Source organism: Entelurus aequoreus, linkage group LG10 (genome assembly GCF_033978785.1).
Source record: "Entelurus aequoreus isolate RoL-2023_Sb linkage group LG10, RoL_Eaeq_v1.1, whole genome shotgun sequence".
Taxonomy (NCBI): domain Eukaryota; kingdom Metazoa; phylum Chordata; class Actinopteri; order Syngnathiformes; family Syngnathidae; genus Entelurus; species Entelurus aequoreus.
In genome coordinates this window covers 35,174,427-35,195,447 of record NC_084740.1, presented here as the reverse complement: position 1 = coordinate 35,195,447, position 21,021 = coordinate 35,174,427, and the positions used below count along the sequence as shown (strand labels likewise).

At 40.3% G+C, this 21,021-nt stretch overlaps 1 protein-coding gene across 1 annotated transcript in view; it reads left to right on the top strand.

Moving 5' to 3' along the window:
- Positions 1–21,021, top strand: part of si:dkey-182i3.10 (zinc finger protein 845) — a 48,006-nt gene that overhangs the window by 8,351 nt on the left and 18,634 nt on the right. Inside the window, exons 6-10 of the mRNA XM_062061875.1 lie at positions 7,881–8,618; positions 14,920–15,180; positions 17,263–17,272; positions 17,332–17,424; positions 18,161–18,238. Coding sequence (XP_061917859.1) covers positions 7,881–8,618; positions 14,920–15,180; positions 17,263–17,272; positions 17,332–17,424; positions 18,161–18,238 — 1,180 coding nt within the window. The remainder of the gene's footprint in view (positions 1–7,880; positions 8,619–14,919; positions 15,181–17,262; positions 17,273–17,331; positions 17,425–18,160; positions 18,239–21,021) is intronic.

Sequence of the window (21,021 nt, the reverse complement as noted above, 5' to 3'; positions counted from 1 at the left end):
GGCTAAATGAACTAAAAACCTGGGCGGCTAAGAAGTTGTATTTAGTCACATGACTTTTTCACGGATGTGAATGGAGTGGTGGTCAACCAAACCAACATGGCTACTGTGAAGCGAGCAGCAAGGACACTCGAAGTACACAAGTGGCCGAGATCTTACCGCTACAAGCATCCATCCATCCATCCATTTTCTACCGCTTGTCCCTTTCAGGGTTGCTGGGGAGGGGGGTGCTGTATACGGGCAAAAAAACAAACTATGCAATATGATTGATTATTATATGTTATCAACAAAAAGATTTCATGATTTATTTTTGCGTCTTGCAAGGATGCAGCCTTGTAAACAAACTGCGAGTAGCACTCGATCGACTTGATTCTCTGTTTTTAATTTCCCAATATGTTAACCACTCATATAGGGATGATGTTTGATAAGGAATTATCGAGTTCGAGCCTATTATCGAATCCTCTTATCGAACCGATTCCTTATCGATTCTCTTATCGAGTCCAGATAGGTTGTTGTATATGGAAAAAAACACACAATATTTGGTTTAACAAAAGCTCACTTTTATTATATAATAAAAAAATAAAATCTAATAAATAAATAAATATTGACTGTTACTCACCTAAAAAAAAATAAATAAATAAATAAATATTGACTGTTGTTACCCAAAGTATATTAAGTGGGATTTTTCAGAGAAACAAATATATACAGTAACACAAAAACAACCTGTCTCTGTGATCACTATAGGTGTATAAATAATAATATAGTGTTAAATAAAATCAGTCCCTTGGGCACAAAACTGAAAATAATACAGCTCTCCAAAAAGTGCACTTCTGCTGCTATTTGACATAACTGTTTGTATGATGCTTTGACATTTTTGCACTTTATTTCTTCATTGAAAGAAAATTCTATGAAGAGAAAAGTTCTTTGCAAATGTGGTTACAATGCTAAAAAATGAAAAGTTAAAGCTAAAAAAAGAAATACACTTTATTGAGTTAACATTATTTCTTTATAGGGGGAAAAATTTTATGTTATGAGCGAGAGAATATAACAACTACACTACCCATCATGCAACGGGAGTTACGAGCATGCGCGGTAGCCCCGAAAAGTGTTGCATGTTGCCACGCTGTGAAAGTAAACGTCAAGAACTCAGCCAACACGCCTCGTCTGCATTATTTATAATTAGACAGACAACACATCTACAGTGTGATTTTGTTTTGTTTACAAGGAAAGAAAAACAAAAGTTAAAAAAGGGAGATATGTTGTATATATATGTATGTGCTGCGGTTGTTTTAAGAATGTTGCGACAGCTGCCGTAAAGGAGGTGCGTTGCTAGCCTGGTTGCTATGTTTCCGGTTGGTCGTAAAAGTGTTCGTCATGTGTTTTACCCTGCTAAAATCTCTCAGTAAAGTTATTCGATGGATGATAGCTTTTGTTTTGAACTTTATTACACCTTGGAGCGCTTTTTCCCGTCCATTGTTTTCCTGCTTTCGCTATCTGCGCCTAATGACTGAGCTACGTGACGTCAATTCTTGTGATGTCCCACGGAGCATTTCTGGTCGGGACGGGATTCGAATAAAGAATCAACTCTTTTCCTTTACTATAGTGGTCTCGATAACGGGTACCGGTTCTCAAAAAGGGATTCGAGTCCGAGGACTCGGTTCTTTTCTTATCAAACAACCGGGAAAACCGGTTTCGAGTATCATCCCTACACTCATAAAGAAAATCAGAGACACCACTGAAGACCTGGCTGGTTGTGAAGGAAGATGGAGAAGTGACCACAGCTCACTGTAACTGCCATGTGTTGCCTTGTTCATGCAAACGTCGATACGAGTACGCATGGTTTACCCCGTCTTTAAAAAAAAATATATATAGGTGACAGAATCGAGGCGTGGCTAAGATGCGCAAGCAGTAGTTTGCCTCTGCGGTAACTCAGGTGAAAACTTTAAGATTTAATTCAAATTCTGCTTTTTTTTAAAAATTAAAACTTACAACGCTTGGCCAACTATATGCATGCCTATCACTCTGGGTGAGTTATACTCTATCAAGACAACATAACAATAATTATGCCCAAGACACGAAGAGGGAAGCAATCAGAGTCACCTGTGGCCGTAAACGAGCTCGAGGCTGGCGCTGAGATGGCGTCATCAACTTTGGAGAAGTTGCTGGATAAAATACTCGAGTCTATCAACAAACGTTTTGACATGCTTGAGGAAAAGCTTGAGGCTCTTACAAGCAAGCAAGCGGCATTGACCAACAGAGTGGATGACATGCAGCAGCAAGGTTCCGAACATGAGCGCCGCATCGAAGCGCTCGAACAAAAACTGACTGAAACGCAGAAGAGCAATGAGAAATTGGCAGCTAAAATTGACGAATTGGAAGGGCGCTCAAGACGTAATAACTTAAAAATAGTCGGGATACCAGAGCAAGAAGAAAAGGGAAGACTTACGGATTTCGTTGCGGACCTGATACCAAAGTTGTTTGGAGCGAGTAACTTCTCCAAACCAGTGGTGGTGGACCGCGCGCACCGTGTCCCGCTCGCTCGCTATAGTGACGGCAAGCGCCCCAGGAGCATCATCGCAAGGATACACTTCTACCAGGACAAGGAGCTACTTCTTCGACTGAGCCGCGGCCAGGAGCTGATCTACAACGGCCTGCGCGTCTTCCTATTTCCAGACTACACTGCCGAGGTGACAGCGCAAAGACGGGCCTTTCGAGAGGTAATGAACACGCTGCGGGAGAAGGAAATCAAGTTTATGCTGCGTTTTCCAGCTCGCCTGCATGTGGAGTACAACGACCAGGTAAAGGTGTTTACCTCTCCTACAGACACTAAGACTTTCATTATAAAACATCTTAGTGGCTAATCATCAATAACGGCTCCACCACACAAGGCTTATGATAAGCTTAAAGCAGAAATACACTTTTTTCACTGATGTTTATTTCACCGGAGGACGCAGGGGGAAAAAAAGAAAACACTTCGCTGCTGAGCTAGTGCTTGGAGCAGTGAACGCAACTACTAGCATGCGCCCTGCGCCTGAAGATGGGGGTGGGGGTGGGGGACTTTTGGACTGGGGAATCGACCAACACGACGTCGTATGGATTTCACTCCAAAACATCGAACTACACACGATGGGCACAGAGGGAGGGGGGAACAATGGGGTGTGAGTGTTGTGTATGTGTGAATCTGAGCATGAATGTGGAGGAGAGAGGTGCACAATCATATTTCAACTTGCCAATTACTAAGGTTTTTTTTCACGTAAAGATAAAATACCCTAAAAAACTTTAATGTCAACTTATAAGAAAAAAATTACACTAGTTTCATGGAACGTCAGGGGTTTAGCTAAAAATATTAAAGCAGGGAAGGTTTTTTCACACTTAAATTCATTAAAAGCAGATGTTTTATTCTTACAAGAAACACATCTCTGTAAAGACAACCAACACAAACTTAAAGCTAGCTGGATATCTCAGGTTTATCATGCACCCTTTACTTCACAAGCTAGAGGTGTAGCCATTTTATTTCATAAAAATGTGCCTTTCATACTTACATCAAAAATAATTGACCCTAACGGGAGATTTATTTTATTAAATGGTCATATTACATCCTACCCAGTAACTTTTTTGAATATCTATGGACCAAACACAGATGACTCAAACTTTTATCATAGAGTCTTTGGTCTACTTCCTGATGATAACTCCTCTCATATCTACATTGGTGGTGATTTTAACTGTCTTTTGGATCCCACTTTAGATAGATTGTCAACTAAATCTCATGTAATTGCTAACTCAACTAAAACCATTAATAATCTTATGAGATCAAGAAATATCATAGACATATGGAGAACAAAACATCCTAATAAAAGGGAGTATTCATTTTACTCCGCCGTACACAATTCTTACACAAGAATCGATTACTTTTTAGTAGAAGCCTCTGTTCTCTCCAATGTCAGTAATCCTGAGTACCACAGTAGAGTCATCTCAGATTACAGCCCTATGAGTATGCAGATCCAAATTGATCTCCATAAAACCAAACAAAAATGGAGATTTAATCCACAATTATTATTATATGAAGATTTTAAAGAGTATATGAACAAGATTATCCAAGAGTTTATTGAGGTGAATGATAACGGAGAGGTCTCAGACTCTATATTGTGGGAAGCCCTTAAAGCTACTGTGAGAGGATATATCATTTCATTTGAAAGCTCAAAACAAAGAGAAGTAAGAAAAAGGTATAAAGAACTGGAAAAAGAAATTAAAGAAATGGAAGAAATTCATATAAATTCTCTTTTGCAGTCTGACTATAATAAGATGCTGAAACTGAAAAATGAATACAATTCTCTTCTTCACGGGGAAGTATCTAAACTCTTACTGAAAAATAAACAAAAACATTTTGAAATATCTGATAAACCACAAACACTTCTATCTAGACAGCTCAAAGGAGATCAAGCTAAAGCTGCTATCCACAAAATATGCTCAAAAACAGGTGAAACATGTACAGATTTACAGGATATCAACAATGCCTTTAAAGACTTATTCAGATTTATATAAATCTAGTTCAGCTATATCGGTTAATGATTTAAATGATTTTTTTACTCCATTAAATCTACCTCAACTGAGTCCAAACCATCAGAATTCTTTAAACAATACTATTTCAACTGAAGAACTGCTAAAAGCACTGAAATCTTTCTCCGTGAATAAAAGCCCTGGTCAAGATGGATTTGGTGCAGAGTTTTATCAAGCGTTTAGTGAAATACTGTCCCCTATAATATTAAGAATGTTAAATGACTCTTTCGTAAACAATAAACTTCCAAGCTCTTTGTATGAAGCTCATATATGTATAATACCAAAAAAGGGAAAAAATCCACTCGATCCAGCCAATTATAGACCTATCTCCCTGCTCAATCTAGACCATAAGATTCTAACTAAGGTACTCGCAACAAGGTTAAGCAACCACATAACAGAAATTATCCATCCGGATCAGGTTGGTTTTATCCCGGACAGACCTTCTTTCGGCAATGTACAGAGATTATTGAACTTGTTGTACTCGGACTGCATAGGAAACAAAAAGGCAGCCGTCCTGACTCTGGATGCTCATAAAGCTTTTGATTCAATTGAGTGGGCTTATCTATTTCATGTTCTCAAATTATTTGGGTTGGGAGAAAATTTTATAAAATGGGTTAAAATAATTTATTTTGCACCAAAATCATATGTCATAACTAATAATGTAATATCGGATAGTTTTGAATTACATCGTGGCGTGAGACAGGGCGATTGCCTTTCGCCCTTACTTTTCAATTTGGCCCTAGAACCACTGGCTATTGGTTTAAGAATGAACTCTAATATTAAGGGATTTTCAGTGGGCACATCAGAGAGTCTCATCTCACTTTATGCAGATGATGTACTTGTTACACTTACTGAGCCAGAAATTGCATTACCACTTCTTTTAGAATATGTAGACTCTTTTGGTAAAATATCTGGTTACAAAATAAACTGGTCCAAAAGCGAGCTTATGTTCCTAGGAGATACTGTTAAGATCAGTCAAAACCCAGTTAAAGTTGCAGAAAACTATATATCCTATCTCGGCTTAAAAACATCTAAAAGTTATGAATCATTACTAAAATTGAACTTTACTGAAGCTTTTGAGAAATTGAAAGTGAGTATAGAGTATTGGAAGACCCTACCCCTCTCTATGTTGGGTAGAGTGAATGCTGTCAAAATGATTACCCTGCCAAAATTTACCTATCTTTTTCAAAATTTACCAATTCTAATTCCTGCAGATTTTTTCAAAAAACTTGAATCTTTAGTTCTAGATTTTGTGTGGGGATATAAAAAATGCAGAATATCTAAAAAGCACTTATTCAGATCTACAAGGGAAAGGGGGCTGGGTCTCCCAATGTTCAAAAATTATTATTGGGCATCAAATCTGAACGCATTGACCTATTGAAAGATGGGGTTCCCAAAGAATGAATCACTTAATTCTGCTCCCTTGTGGCTGAAATTGGAACTGCAGTCATTAGTTAAACCTTACACATCATTGCTATCTTTACTTTTTACTAAACCAGTCTCTTCTATTAAATCAACAAGCCATAGTGTAGTAGTAAGAAATTCTATCAAAATTCTTTCTCAAATTAAAAAACAATTGAATATTTCCAATGTAACTATGTATTCACCAATGTCTCACAATCATGCATTTATTCCATCGATAACAGACAGAATTTTTTTTAACTGGTACTTGAATGGAATTAAATGCATAAAAGACATGTTTGTCGAGGACAGTCTTGCATCATTTGAGCAATTGCGAATCAAATTCAAATTGTCCCAATTCAGTTGGTTTTGCTATTTGCAGGCAAACAAATTTATTAAAGAAAACATTTCAAAGTCTCAGCTGGTAAATGAAAAACACCCTCTCTTAGAATTACTAAATTTATCACCCACAAGTAAAAAGCTTATTGCCAAATTTTCCAGCTGCTTCATTATGCCCATGACATCAGCAGACGGTGTTAAAAGAGCATGGGAACAGGAACTAAGAACAACAATACCCAAACAGCAATGGGAACGGACACTCTCTCAAATTCACAATTGCTCAATTAACAGCAGACTTAGGCTCATACAGTTTAAAGTGATTCATCGTTTTTACTACTCCAAAGTCTTATTACACAAATTTTATCCTGATACATCTCCACTTTGTGATAAATGTAAATCTGCTGAAGGATCATTGTCTCATTCGTTTTGGGAATGTCCAATTATTCAATCATTTTGGTCCAGCATTTTCTTTTTTTACTCGGGGGTATATCAGAGAAAACTTGTCCCTGACAGGGATATAATCTTGTTTGGGTGGTCTTCAGAAACACAAAAACTTCCAAAATATATTACAGCTGTGTTGCTGCTCGGGACGGTCTTGGCCAAAAGACTCATTCTCAAAGACTGGAAAAGCCCATCTGCACCCAACTTCAGGAACTGGCTAAATGAACTTGTGAATGTAATGACTCTTGAAAGAATACGATTTATAAACTCTCCAAATATGAATAAATGGGAACAAACCTGGAAACCTTTACTGACATATATTGAATCATAATTTAGACATTTAAGAAAAAAACAAACAAAAAAACTGCCATCTTTTTTGTTGCTGTATTCCTTTTTTATTATCTTTATTATTTTCTGTATTGATCCTACACTATTATTGTTTTTTTTGTTACTTCTGATATGGCCTTCCCACGGTTTACTTGCTTATTTATTTATTTATTTTTTGTGACTTTTTATTTTGTATTGTTTTACATCTGATCAACTTCTGTGACTTTCCTTTTCTTTTTTAAGTGTGAACGGTGGAGAGGTCCTCGAGAGGTGATCTTGGGATCACTTCCTGAGGATCCTTGATGCCGAGGAATGTTCATCCATCTTGCTATGGTCTGGATAGCCTGCTGATCCTGAGCCAGAGCGGGATGGATGGATAAATATATACAATATCTGGGTATCTTTTCTAATAATGTTTATACTGTAAACCTTGAATTGTTAAAGTTTAAGTGCACCTCTCTCCTCAAGTGTGCATGTGAGTGGGTATGAGTGGATGTGTGATTGTATGAAGGTTTTGACTGTTAAATGTGATTTTAACTGTAAAATTCAATAAAAATATTTGCAAAGAAGAAGAAAAATATATATATATATAGAGCTCAACATTGTGTTTGTGTTGAAAGCCTAATTTATGATTTCTGCCTTTAGTAAAAACTTAACTCGTTTAGGTTTAGTCACATTTGCTTTCTTTAACCTAGATTCGCCGAGTTGGTGGTTGATGGCTGAAAAGTATTTAATCAGAGTATAATAAGGGACCTTTAAAGTGTGCAGTATGATACACATAAGTTGTACAAGGCTGTGACCACCTTCTCTCCACTCAGCAGGAAGATGCAAGTACTGCTGGACACACGAGAACATCCAAACGTGCAGTCAGAGCGCGCCAACGCGTGTGCAGACGTGGCCTCACATACACCTGCCAGTTCTGCCAAAAGAGCTTCAGCATGAACGGCAACCTACAGCGCCACCTGCGCATCCACACGGGGGCGAAGCCGTTCAGCTGCGACACCTGCGGCAAAAGCTTCAACCAGTCGAGCACGTTGAAAGGTCACCAGAGGATCCACACGGGCGAGCGGCCCTTCGTCTGCAACACCTGCGGCAAGACCTTCATCCAGTCGGAAACGTTGAAGAGTCACCAGAGGATCCACACGGGCGAGCGGCCCTTCGTCTGCAACACCTGCGGCAAGGCCTTCACCCAGAAGAGCGCCCTGAAAACGCACCAGACGTTGACCCACATCGCAGACAAGAAGCAGGCCTGCGTGGCGTGCGGCGCCGCCATGTCCTGTGTCGACTTGCTGGACGTCCACCTAGACACGCACCACGCCAGCGTCCCGTGCGAGTGCGCTCTCTGCGGCCGACACTTGGGCTCCGTCATGGAGCTTCGCTCTCATCAGCAAGGCCACATGATGGACAAGCTGCACACCTGCGGCCTCTGCGGGAAGAGCTTCAAGTTGCCAAGTTACTTAAACAGTCACCTGAAGATGCACAGCGGTGAAAAGGTTTTCTCCTGCGACATCTGCCCACGCTCCTTCACGCAGAATAGCAGCCTCAAGTTACATCAGGTAGATTTTCTTTTTTTACCATTCTTCTCAAGCATAGATAGATAGATAGATAGATAGATAGATAGATAGATAGATAGATAGATAGTACTTTGATTCCTTCAGGAGAGTTCCCTCAGGAAAATTAAAATTCGAGCAGCAGTGTACAGAGTTGAGATCGAATTTAAAAAGTCAAAAGTAAATAATGGGGGTATAAATGGAAACGAAATAGAAAAATATTACAATAAGAATAAAAATAAAAAGCAACAATGAGAATAAAAATAAAACGGTAAAATAAGAATATAACAAGAGAAACTAGGCCAGGGGTCGGCAACCCGCGGCTTCGGAGCCGCATGCGGCTCTTTGATCACTCTGATGCGGCTCAGCTGCATACTTGCCAACCCTCCGAATTTCAGGGCCCCTCCCGAAAATGTCTCCCGATTTTCACCCGTACAACAATATTGAGGGCGTGCCGTGATGGCACTGCCTTTAGTGTCCTCTACGACTTGTCGTCGCGTCCGCTTTTTCAACATACTAACTGCGTGCCGGCCCGTCACATGTTGTATGCGGCTTCGGCATACACACGTAAGTTACTGCAAGGCATACTTGATCACCAGCCATACAGGTTACACTGAGGGTGGCGATATAAACAACTTTAACACTGTTACAAATATGCGCCACACTGTGAACCCACACCAAAACAGAATGACAAACACATTTTGGGAGAAGGGGGTATTTTGTAGCGTCCCGGATTAGTTAGTACTGTAAAGGGTTCTGGGTATTTGTTCTGTTGTGTTTATGTTGTGTTACGGTGGGGATGTTCTCCCGAAATGTGTTTGTCATTCTTGTTTGGTGTGGGTTCACAGTGTGGCGTATATTTCTAACAGTGTTAAAGTTGTTTATACGTCCACCCTCAGTGTAACCTGTATTGCTGTTGATCAAGTATGCATTGCATTCACTTGTGTGTGCATTCAGAAGTCGTACGTATCTTGTGACTGGGCCGGCACGTTGTTAGAATTGGTGAAAAGCGGACGTGACGATATCTCGTAGAGGACGTTAAAGGCAGTGCCTTTAAGGCACGCCCCCAAGACTGTGGTCCGGGTGGACTACGAGATATAATGACTGATAAACACCTTCGTTAGATAATGAAGGTTGCCTCAGCTCAGAGCCTGAGCCCCGACATTAATGAACTAGCATCCAAGAAAAGATGGCAGGTATCTGGCTTGGGCACATCAGATAAGATCAGTGTGTCACAAACTGAGCAGTTTAAAGTCCTGAATGGTTGGTTTATTCATTGTTATTTTATTTTCAAATGTATTAGCCTGTGGAAAAAGTTAATGTTGATATTTACCTCAGAAGGCTGAAAATAGAAAAGAGGCATTCAATTTTTATTTAAATTGTATTTGATATGCCATTTTTTTTTTTTATTATTATTATTATTATTATTTAAAACTCGATTTTGCATGTCACTATAAAGTTATATAAGCCTTGCTTGTTCAATATTCAATGCAAAACTTGTTTGGGACCCTATTAAAAGGTTAATTTGTTCAACCGCGGCTTTGTTCAGTTTTAAATTTTGGCCCACTCTGTATTTGAGTTTGACACCCTTGACTTAAATAGACATTAAGACATTAAGTTCAACCCGACGTCTTTTTCGGAGTTAAAAACGTTTTGTTGCATGCAGAAATGTTATTTAATTTTCTCTGCAGTCGTTCATTGATTTCATAAATGTAACCCATAATAGTTTGTTTATGCATAACACAAAGCAAAAAAAACTTTATATGCAGTGTTATTTCATTTTAAATTTCAAAAGAGTTTTGTGGCTCCCATTGTTTTCTTTAATTTGTGAAACGGGTCAAAATGGCTCTTTGAGTGGTAAAGGTTGCTGACCCCTGAACTTGGCAGTAGTGACCATGTTATGAAAAAGTATTGCACTGTTATTGTTTTGCATCCCCTGTCATCCGAGCACCCTCCCTCCCCCCATGGACCAAACATGGAATATATGTGGTCCGTGTGGATCTGTAGTGTTCCTTAATCATTGTTGGGCTGCGAGCGCCCCCTACAAGGCCTCCAAAAAATACCTGTTTCTCAGCTGTGGTCCGTATGCGCCACAGCGGTACTCAGTTGTAATACACTTTGCCACCATTTGTGGCAGTAATGACAATATCAAAACAAACAGAAAAGTGTGGAGCTAAAATAGAGAAGTATCTTCAGCGCAAAAATTACAACGAAAGTGGTGAAGCTGTATTTTCATTTGCACTTAAATTGTATTGACAGTTAATTATATACATATGTAGGTATGTATGTGTATATATATACGTATTTTTGTGTATGTATGTCAATATCGACATACATGTGTATGTATGTATGTACAGTGAGAAGAACAAAGTAGGGCTACACAATTAATCGAATTTTGATCGTGATCACAATTTTGGCCGCTATGATTAAAAGAGGGTGATCGCCGGCATTATTAACATTTAAAAAGCAGGCTCTGTGTTGCGTGCGGTTGGTGTGGATCCCAAAAAATGCAGAGGCGGAAAGTTTGCAAGCAATAACTCCTCCTCTTTATCTGCGAGGGCACTCCAAAAAAGACAACAAAAGGCGATGGTGGCGAAAACAAGCACACCATGAAAATAGAAAACGAACCAGATTCTTTCCTCAACCGCCATCGTTTGAAGCTAATAATCCAAATAGAGCGGTCCGCCCGCCACCGTTGCAAAGACCCGACGTACACAATACCGTAACATCAATGGTGCACCGAGGGACCCCATAACCATCCACCTCTCAAACACATGCATAAATAACGTATGTAATAACGTTTTATTTGGCAAAGATATGTCCTCTGTTTCTTGGAGTATGTGCCTTTTGTGCTTAATCTTATTTTTTTCACTTGTTTGCACTTCATGATCGCACTCTACAATGGCATATTTATTTTTAGTTAGTCCCTTTGCCTTTTGTGAATTTTATTTTATAACTGATTAATTATTTTTTGCCAAGTTTCATTTTGAAAGCCCAGTTCAGTTTGTTTAAAATAGAAATGGCAATAAAATATGTTTTACATAACATAGTGAATAATCGTGATTAGTAATCGTGATTTCAATATTGTTCAAATTAATCATGATTATTGTTTTGACCATAATCGTGCAGCCCTAGGAAAAATAAATCTATATGTGTATGTATATGTATGTATATATATGTATGTATTTGGGATGTCACAATATGAACATTTCTTATAACGGTTTTCATTATCACGGTATTTTTATGTGCTCAAAATTTTCAAAAAGTACTTTACACTGAAATCTATTTATTGGAAAAAAAACACAAACAACACATTCAAAAGGATTTCGCCATCGTGTAATTTGTAATGTTTAATAAAAAGGCTAAAGACACATATTTTGTTTTTTTGGTAAATTATTGTATCAACGTGTCATCTTTGTCATTACATGATGATTTTATCTAAATTTTTACATTTTGATAGAGTGAGGTATTTTTATGTACATTTATATGTACATGTAGATGCTGTATAGGGACAGATGCATTAGGAGTTTGAGCAGAAATATGTTGTATAGGAATTAACTATACACAATAAAACATTAACAATATGCTATGTCACATGAATGTTTTTTAAAGTAATAACTTTAAAAAAAATACAAAAAACAAGAAATGTAAAAAAACACGTTTACCTTTTTAAAACCAATTTAAAACTCAAAGCAGTTTGGCTAATGAAGATAAAGTCTAATAAACAAACTTTGTTCTTCTCTAACAACACCTCCTAGTGGTTCAGTGTAACAGTTTGGCCAACAAAAATAAACAGCAGTAATACCTCTCACATCGAATACACAATCTTCACAGCCTGCGTTCATTTTGTGAGATGACAAAACATCATAGCTAGTATTTAGGTTATATGAACATCGATAAAGGTTGCATTTGAATAAAGGACGAGTGACACTCCCACTAAACAAAGTAAAGACTATATGAAGAAATTGTGGCAACGTTCCCGACACATTACCTGCTGCATGTTTCCAAGGTATTAAGAAAATTAAAGCAACATCAAATACTTTTGTCCTTTGTTGTATACTTTTAGTGTGAGACAAATGCGTTTGTCTCCAATATTTTCCACACCTGTCGCCATCTAAAAACAGCAGTGCGCTCTTAAACGCACGCCGAGATTCCACAGCAATGAAGCGAGGGAACATGAAGTTAAAACCAAGCACTCGGCTCTGTTTACTCCGAGGGAAAATCTCCGTAGCAAAGTCCATGTAGTTGTGTTCTGCCATGATGTTCAAGCTAAACGATGCTAGTGTGCATGCGCCAGCACTGCTGTGACCCTGTTTCCAGGAAGTAAGCAGTGTTGCCTAAAATGCAATAATAAAAGACGGTTTTGTCTGTAATAAAAATGTTAAACCGTATTACTGCTGAGAATTTTACCGGGGTTTATTATTATACCGTTTACCATTACATCCATAGTATGTATGTATGTCTATGTAAATATGTATGTATGTCTATATACAGTATGTGTGTGTATATGTATGTGTATACATATATATGTATGTGTGTGTTTGTGTGTATATATGTATATATATATATATATATATATATATATATATATATATATATATATACTGTATGCATATGTGTATATATATACATTTATATGTATATATACATACATGTACAGTAAGGAGGACACTTATTTGATACACTGCTGATTTTGCAAGTTTTCCCACTTACAAAGCATGTACAAGTCTGTAATCTTTATCATAGGTACTCTTCAACTGTTCAACTGTGAGTGACAGAATCTAAGACAAAACTCCAGAAAATCACAATGTATGATTTTTAAGTCATTAATCAGCCTTTTATTGAATGACAAATATTTGATACATCAGGAAAATATAACTTAATATTTGGTACAGAACTACAGACTTTGTTTGCCATTACAGAGATTAGACGTTTCATGTTGTTCTTGACCAGCTTTGCAAACACTGCAGCAGGGATTTAGGCCCACTCCTCAATACAGATCTTGTCCAGATCCTTCAGGTTTTGGGGCTGTCATGGGGCAATACAGATTACGGCCCTTCAGCTCTTTTCAAAGACTTTCAATTGGGTTCATGTCTGGAGACTGACGAGGCCACTCCAGAACCTCGAAATGCTTCTTACTGAGCCACTCCTTAGTTGCTCTGGCTTTTTGTTTTGGGTTGTTGTCATTCTGGAAGACCCAGCTACCAGCCATCTTCAATGCTCTTACGATACGTAGCCCAATCCATCCCCCCCTCAATACAATGTCGTCCTGTCCTCTTTGCAATCAAAAGCATCCCCAAAGAATTATGTTGCCACCTCTGTGTTTCACGGTTGGGATGGTGTTATATATATGTGTGTGTCTGTGCGTGTCTGTGTATCCATGGTGCTCGCCCGGAAATGGGTCTAGTCCATCTCCGGGTTGGGGCGGAGATCTTGCAACAAGTGGAGAAGTTAAAGTACCTCGGAGTCTTGTTCACGAGTGTGTGAAGAGTGGATCGTGAGATTGACAGGCGGATCGGTGCGGCGTCCGCAGTAATGCAGTGTCGTGGTGAAGAAGGAGCTAAGCCGGAAGGCAAAGCTCGCGGTTTACCTGTCGATCTACATTCCTACCCTCACTTATGGTCATGAGCTTTGGGTTATGACCGAAAGGACAAGATACCGAGTACAAATGGCCGAAATGAGTTCCCTCCCTCCCCCCCGGGTGGTGGGGCTCTCCCGTTACAGATGGGGTGAGAAGCTCTGTCTTCCGGGAGGAGCTCAGAGTAAAGCCACTGCTCCTCCACATTGAGTGGAGCCAGATGAGGTGGTTCGGGCATCTGGTCAGTATGCCACCCGAATGCCTCCCTAGGGAGGTGTTTAGGGCACGTCCGACCGGTAGGAGGCCACAAGGAAGACCCAGGACACAATGGGAAGACTATGTCTCCCGGCTGGCCTGGGAACGCCTCGGGATCCCCCGGGAAGAGCTGGACGAAGTGGCTGGGCTTTCCTGCTTAGGTTGCTGCCCCTGCGACCCGACCTCGGATAAGCGGAAGAAGATGGATGGATGGATGGATGGATGGATGGATGGAACTTAAAACACACACGCGCGGATCTGATTACACGTTTAGAGATTGATATCCAGACACACATTAGTACACAGACACGTGAATTGGATTACACACGCGCAAATTGAGATACCGGTTGGCAAATAATTTTGCTACAATAATACTACCATATTGAGGGATATATCTGCTGGGAAACATTGTGGTCGTCCTAGAAAATAAGGAAGTAACTAAACCCACTGAGTTTTGTTCCATGTCCCCTACAGTTGTTGCACACGGGAGAGAAACCCTTCGGCTGCGACACTTGTGACAAGCGCTTCAGCAATCTGGGCAACCGGAACCGCCACCTGCGCATCCACACGGGTGAGAAACCGTACAGCTGCAACACGTGCGGCCGCCGCTTCAACCAGAGCAACAGCCTGAAGGCACATCAACAGATCCACAAGGGCCAGAAGCCATTCATTTGTGACAAGTGTGGCAAAGTCTTCGCCTACATGAGGAACCTGAGGGACCACAAGTGCCTCTATGTGTGACCCCGCCTACGCTCTCTGCAATGGTTATCAAACAACTTTTACAGAAATGACTTCATCGTCACCTTTTTTTAAATGATTGCTACACCAAAAGACCTTCTGGTGCTCTTTGGAATGTCCAAAAATTAGGATAGCTGGGCCAAAAGCTATGATGGTTTTAATTGAATGTGTGACTAACTAGTACTACTACTATAGTTTTGCTTGTGTGCAATTCAAGAAGTGTCCATGTTTCACACAGCATTTGCTTGCGCAACATTAAAGCAACAAGACCTTCAGTTTTTGTTTCCTAATGAGCTCAAGGTAGCTTGTGTTTGATGAATGTTAGTGGTCTGAGCATGGAGCCCCGTGGAACCCCAAAACTGACTTTGCATTGCATCTGGTTAATGCATTGTTGTTAAGTAGTAAACAAGGTGAAGGTGTGAAGTGTTCTACTTCATTTAAAACACCTTTTTCATTGTTCCTGTAACGTGTATTGCAGTGAAGCGCTAGCTACCGTGACAGCGCAACAAGAATAAGTCACTTTAGTGCTGGACGTATTGATAATTCCACATCTAGTATTTTCTTCCATAATTGGTTTATCTACAGCTCACCGTGCACTGATGTGGATGCTGCATCTCTCATCCTGCGCAGTACATCCTCACCACTGAATGGAAATATGGACTCTCATTGTTCTTGTCATAGTCTAGCAGCTAGACTGGGTGTAAGCTAACCGCTAGAATCTAGCTGTTGGCTTCCACCCAGGGACGACTGTGTCTGTATGAGCTGTTAGAATAATTGTTTGTAAGTTATCACAAAAAACTTTGTGTTGAAATGAGTTCCAGGCAAAAAGACAAAAGCTGTCTTTGAGGCCTACCAAGAGTAAGGCTCGTTAAACCCCACTGTGTAGGGGGGAGCGAAGCAAGATGAAGGTGTTCCTGTTTTCTCTCATGTATGGTAATCAACAGAAGGATGTTGTTCTGGCCCAAGGACTTCAAAGTGGAGAGATGACAGGATCTGCCCAATTTCCAGACAAACTCTTTTTGAAGTATTTTACGAACTCTTTATGAACTATGTTACGACCTCTTCTTTTGAACTGTTCGGTAACCAAAGGCAACGCTGTTTACGACCCACTTCCCTCTGGAAGCAAAAGGGACATGTTAACTAGCACACTACAAATTCCACTGTCACAGTTGTAAGCATACAATTTGATGGTGTGTCAAAGTTTGATAATAATTGGTAAATAATTTGTTCCTGATGGTGGAGCAAGTGGGAAAGGCTACAAAAACTGATTGTGGTGTATGTATAAGCCCAGACAATTACTCAAGATGAGTAAAAAAAAAAGTTGAATTGAAGTAATGAGCAAAACAAAATTGACCCTGTTGCTAAAGAGACAAAACAGAAACCAATATTTGATAAATATGTGGGAAAAAAAGTAATTATACCTGCATTAACATGCAAGGCTCTGTACAACAGTTAAGAAACTTATCATCGGATAACTGCATACACATAGTAACTATCAATATTTGTACGAGAATTGTTAACACGCCTGAACAGTTTGATATCTGAACATTGGAAAATAACTAGACATGATGTAAACTGGCAAAGTGTTGTAGATCTAACTTGATCGATGCAATGGGTGTCCAAAGAAGTGTATCCGACGACTATAAATTGGTCAATCAAGTTGCAGCTGAATTCGAATCATCCGTCTACTGGTGGTGTACGATTAACAAGAATGTTGACAGAATAAACTACGTCTACTACAACGTACAGAGATTAGAAAATTACACGGGCCAGACTTGAAGCCGTCGCTGATCAACTCGCCGCCACTTCCCCTATGGCTTTTCAAAACCGTATGACGCTAGACATGTTGTTAGCGGAAAAAGGGGGCGTGTGCGTAATAATTGGGGAACAGTGTTGCATATTCATACCAAACTACACTGATGCAGAAATTAGCCTGACCAAAGCACTGGAAGGCCGGCACACCCTTAACGGTAACATTAAAAAGCACTCTGGCATAGATACATCTATGTGTGAAGGGTGGTTGGACGTGTTTGGCAAATACAAGTCTTTGGTATCGAGTATTTATGGCCGTGTTTGCAGCAAGACCGACGTGTGGATGTTGTTGTATTCTCTGTCTGTGTTCTCTGCTTAACCGTCTGATTACCACAGCGATTAGCCCAGCAGATGATAAAGCTGTCCAGATGTACTTCCTGGTGGACGACAAGGAAGATGAATCTGATGACGAGGATATCTACCTGGATGGTGTTCCTGATTTATTTCCAGAAATGTCATTATTATGAGGGAAAAATTGATGTTCAATTCTGAGTGTAAACATAACTTGGTCCGAGGGAAATTAACCATTAACTGAAAATCGCAAGAAGTTATTAGGGATAAGGAGATTATGGGAACGTTTATGTGATAAACAGGAGGGAAATGTTAGAATAAGTGTTTGTAAGTTTTTACAAAAAACTTTGTGTTGAAATGAGTTCCAGGCAAAAAGACAAGCTGTCTTTGATGGAAGAAGCAAGATGAAGGTGTTCCTGTTTTTTCTCATGTATGGTAATCAACAGAAGGATGTTGTTCTGGCCCAAGGACTTCAAAGCGGAGAGATGACAGGATCTGCCCAATTTCCAGACAAACTCTTTGAAGTATTTTACAAACTCTTTTTTAACTATTTTACGACCTCTTCTTTTGATCTGTACGGTAACCAAAGGCAACGCTGTTTACGACCCACTTCCCTCTGGAAGCAGCTGTGGTCAGGTGGGGGGAGAAAGTCAAAGAAGGAGGAGTGCAATCTTTTGGCAGAGCGTGCTGGAGATTGTAGAAGGATACAATGTCCGGGCGACTCTCCTCAATATATTGAGTCCAAATTGAATTCTGTCTCTGTTTAATTCTTTGCCTCTTGTCTTGTTTAATAGATGTCATCAGTGTTTGAACCTGACATGAGCTCTAGCTTTTTTAAATTTACTTATTGTCAATCTGGAATTTTACTTTTTAGCTTTTCGAGTCATAACCAGTAAAGTGCGAGGGAAGGATGAGGCCGTGGGTTCGCTCCATCAGATTCAGATCAGTTCAGGTAAGACATTTTAGGACATTTAAACATTGACTTTTGCCTTTGTGCATTAAATGCATGGATGGATCCGTTGGCCAAAATATTTCTAGAAAAGTCAAGCAGATTTATTGGCCAAGTATGTTGAACACACAAGAAATTTGACTTTGTAGACTGAGTCCTGGACGTGCACTGTAAAAAAACAAAATAAATGCACAATTTATGGGAAAATACCGGCAGCTGTACTTGCTAGGAAATCACCGTAAAAACAGTACTGATGCATAGGACATTACGGTATCTTTATGTTGAATCTGTTAATTTCACAGTTAATAACTGTTTTTGCTTTCGTTTAATTACTATGAAAAGAACTGATATATTGTTAACCTGTTTACATAAAAACCTGTAGATTTACAGTAAAATACTAGCAACTGTGGTTGCCAGGAATTTACCGTAAAATAAATTGGGGCCAATTTTAGTGTTGCCAATCAGCCTATTCCCAGGTGCATGTCTTTGGAGGTGGGAGGAAGGCAAAGTACCCGGAGAAAACCCACACAGTCACAGGGAGAACATGCAAACTCCACACAGAAAGACCAATACTAGTATCTGCAAAATGCCTGTGTTTCCGAGACATGTTAGCGGTACATGAGGATTTCAACTTGAAAGTATTTGTACAACCTTTCACTGGACAACTCGCATCACGGCCTTCCGCTACATGTTCATTCAAGTGAGCTATTAAAAATGAGCCTTACATGCTCCGTATCTGTTAAAAAGCTCCATGCAACCAGTTCCAACACACTTAAACACACAGCGTGGTTCATTTCCATGCAGTTTGAAGTGAAGCACATAGACATAACCCCTCAATGTCTGAAACCACTTGCCACAAAAACACAAGACATGTTGTTAGCCAAAAGTTAAGTAACTAATGCTTTAACACAAACCCCTAAAACAATTAGGGTACATTGTAAACTTGCAGTTGGGATACACTACAGCTCCCCCGCGACCACAAGAGGGATAAGCAGTAGAAAATTGATGGAATCTTCAAAATGTTTGATTCATATTTTTGAGCATGCTTGTGACATTACAGTTTTTGCAAATGCAATGTACAATTTTAAATTATTTTCATAGTAAAGTCATCTTTTCTACGCATTATAATCATAGTAATTTAGGTTATCTGTTTCTTGGTTTGCAGGAATCCACTGCATTTACTACTGTGATAAACGTTTATTGATTTCTTGGTATTTTACTGTTGCTGTTTAACAATTACTTTCTGTAGTTTTTACGGTCATGTTTTACAGTGTGGCTAAGGTCGATTTTTTTTCTGCGGTCCCAATTGTGTGTTGTAGTCTGTTTCAGTCCAGCTTGGATCTAAACCAGACAGCGATGGAGGTGTGGAACATGATCAGCAGTTCCTGGGGCAGGTCGAACGTCTTGAGCCGATGCATGCAGGAAGTACATCCACATCATGTCCCGTGAGATTGTGGATCGCAGGAACCTGGATGAGTCCACAGTAGACACTGTGCTGTTCGGAATGTTATCTCCATAGTTTGGAGCGAGATCAGCTCCAGATGGCTCTGACTGCACCAGAATGCCAGCTGTTCCACCTCCCCGTCTGGAGGCACCCTCGTCGCCAACCTGTATTAGACAGATGACGGTGGTGTCGTCTGCGAACTTCCAAGAGTTTCACAGAAGGAGCCACTGAGGTGCAGTCCTCGGCGTAGAGGGAGAAAAGCGGTGGGGAGAGAACACACCCCTGGGAGGCGCTGGTGCTGGATGTGACGCTCCCCAGCCTTACCTGGCTGCTGCCTCCTGTCAGTCAGGAAGTTGGTGATCCACTGACGAGTAGAGGCCGGCGCTGTGAGCTGGGTGAGTTTGTTCTAAAGATCTTACTAGAAATGCTGACTGTACCTCTTTTTATGTGGAGTGTTCGCTCGATTACCGCGGGGGTTACATTGCAGACCCCTGTGGTAAGTGAATTTCTGCATTAGGTCGAGTTTTATAAATATTAAATACTCCGAACGAAAATATATACACAACACACTTCTTTTTTGCTACCATTTTTCATGCGTTGAACGCAAAGAACTAAAACTTACAGACACAAAATACATATTCCTCTCAAATATTGTTCACAAATCTGTCTAAAACTGTTTTAGTGAGCATTTCTTCTTTGCCAAGATGATGCACCCCACCTCACAGGTGTGGCATACCAAGATCCTAAAGGGGGAGGCCAAAACCCCCTCATGACCCCCCCCCGCCCATACTTGCCAACCTTGAGACCTCCGAATTCGGGAGATGGGGCGGTGAGGGGTTGAGGTGGGCGGGATTTGGTGGTAGCGGGGGTGTATATTGTAGCGTCCCGGAAGAGTTAGTGCTGCTCGGGGTATTTGTTCTGTTGTGTTTATGTTGTGTTACGGTGCGGATGTTCTCCCGAAATGTTTGTCATTCTTGTTTGGTGTGGGTTCACAGTGTGGCGCATATTTGTAACAGTGTTAAAGTAGTTTATACGGTCACCCTCAGTGTGACCTGTACGGCTGTTGATCAAGTATGCCTTGCATTCACTTATGTGTGTGTAAAAGCCGCATATATTAAGTGTCTGGGCCGGCACGCTGTTTGTATGGAGGAAAAGCGGACGTGACGAAAAGGTTGTAGAGGACGCTAAAGGCAGTGCCTTTAAGGCACGCCCCCAACATTGTTGTCCGGGTGGAAAATCGGGAGAAATTCGGGAGGATGGTTGCCCTGGGAGATTTTCGGGAGGGGCACTGACATCCGTGAGTCTCCCGGGAAAATCAGGAGGGTTGGCAAGTATGCCCCTG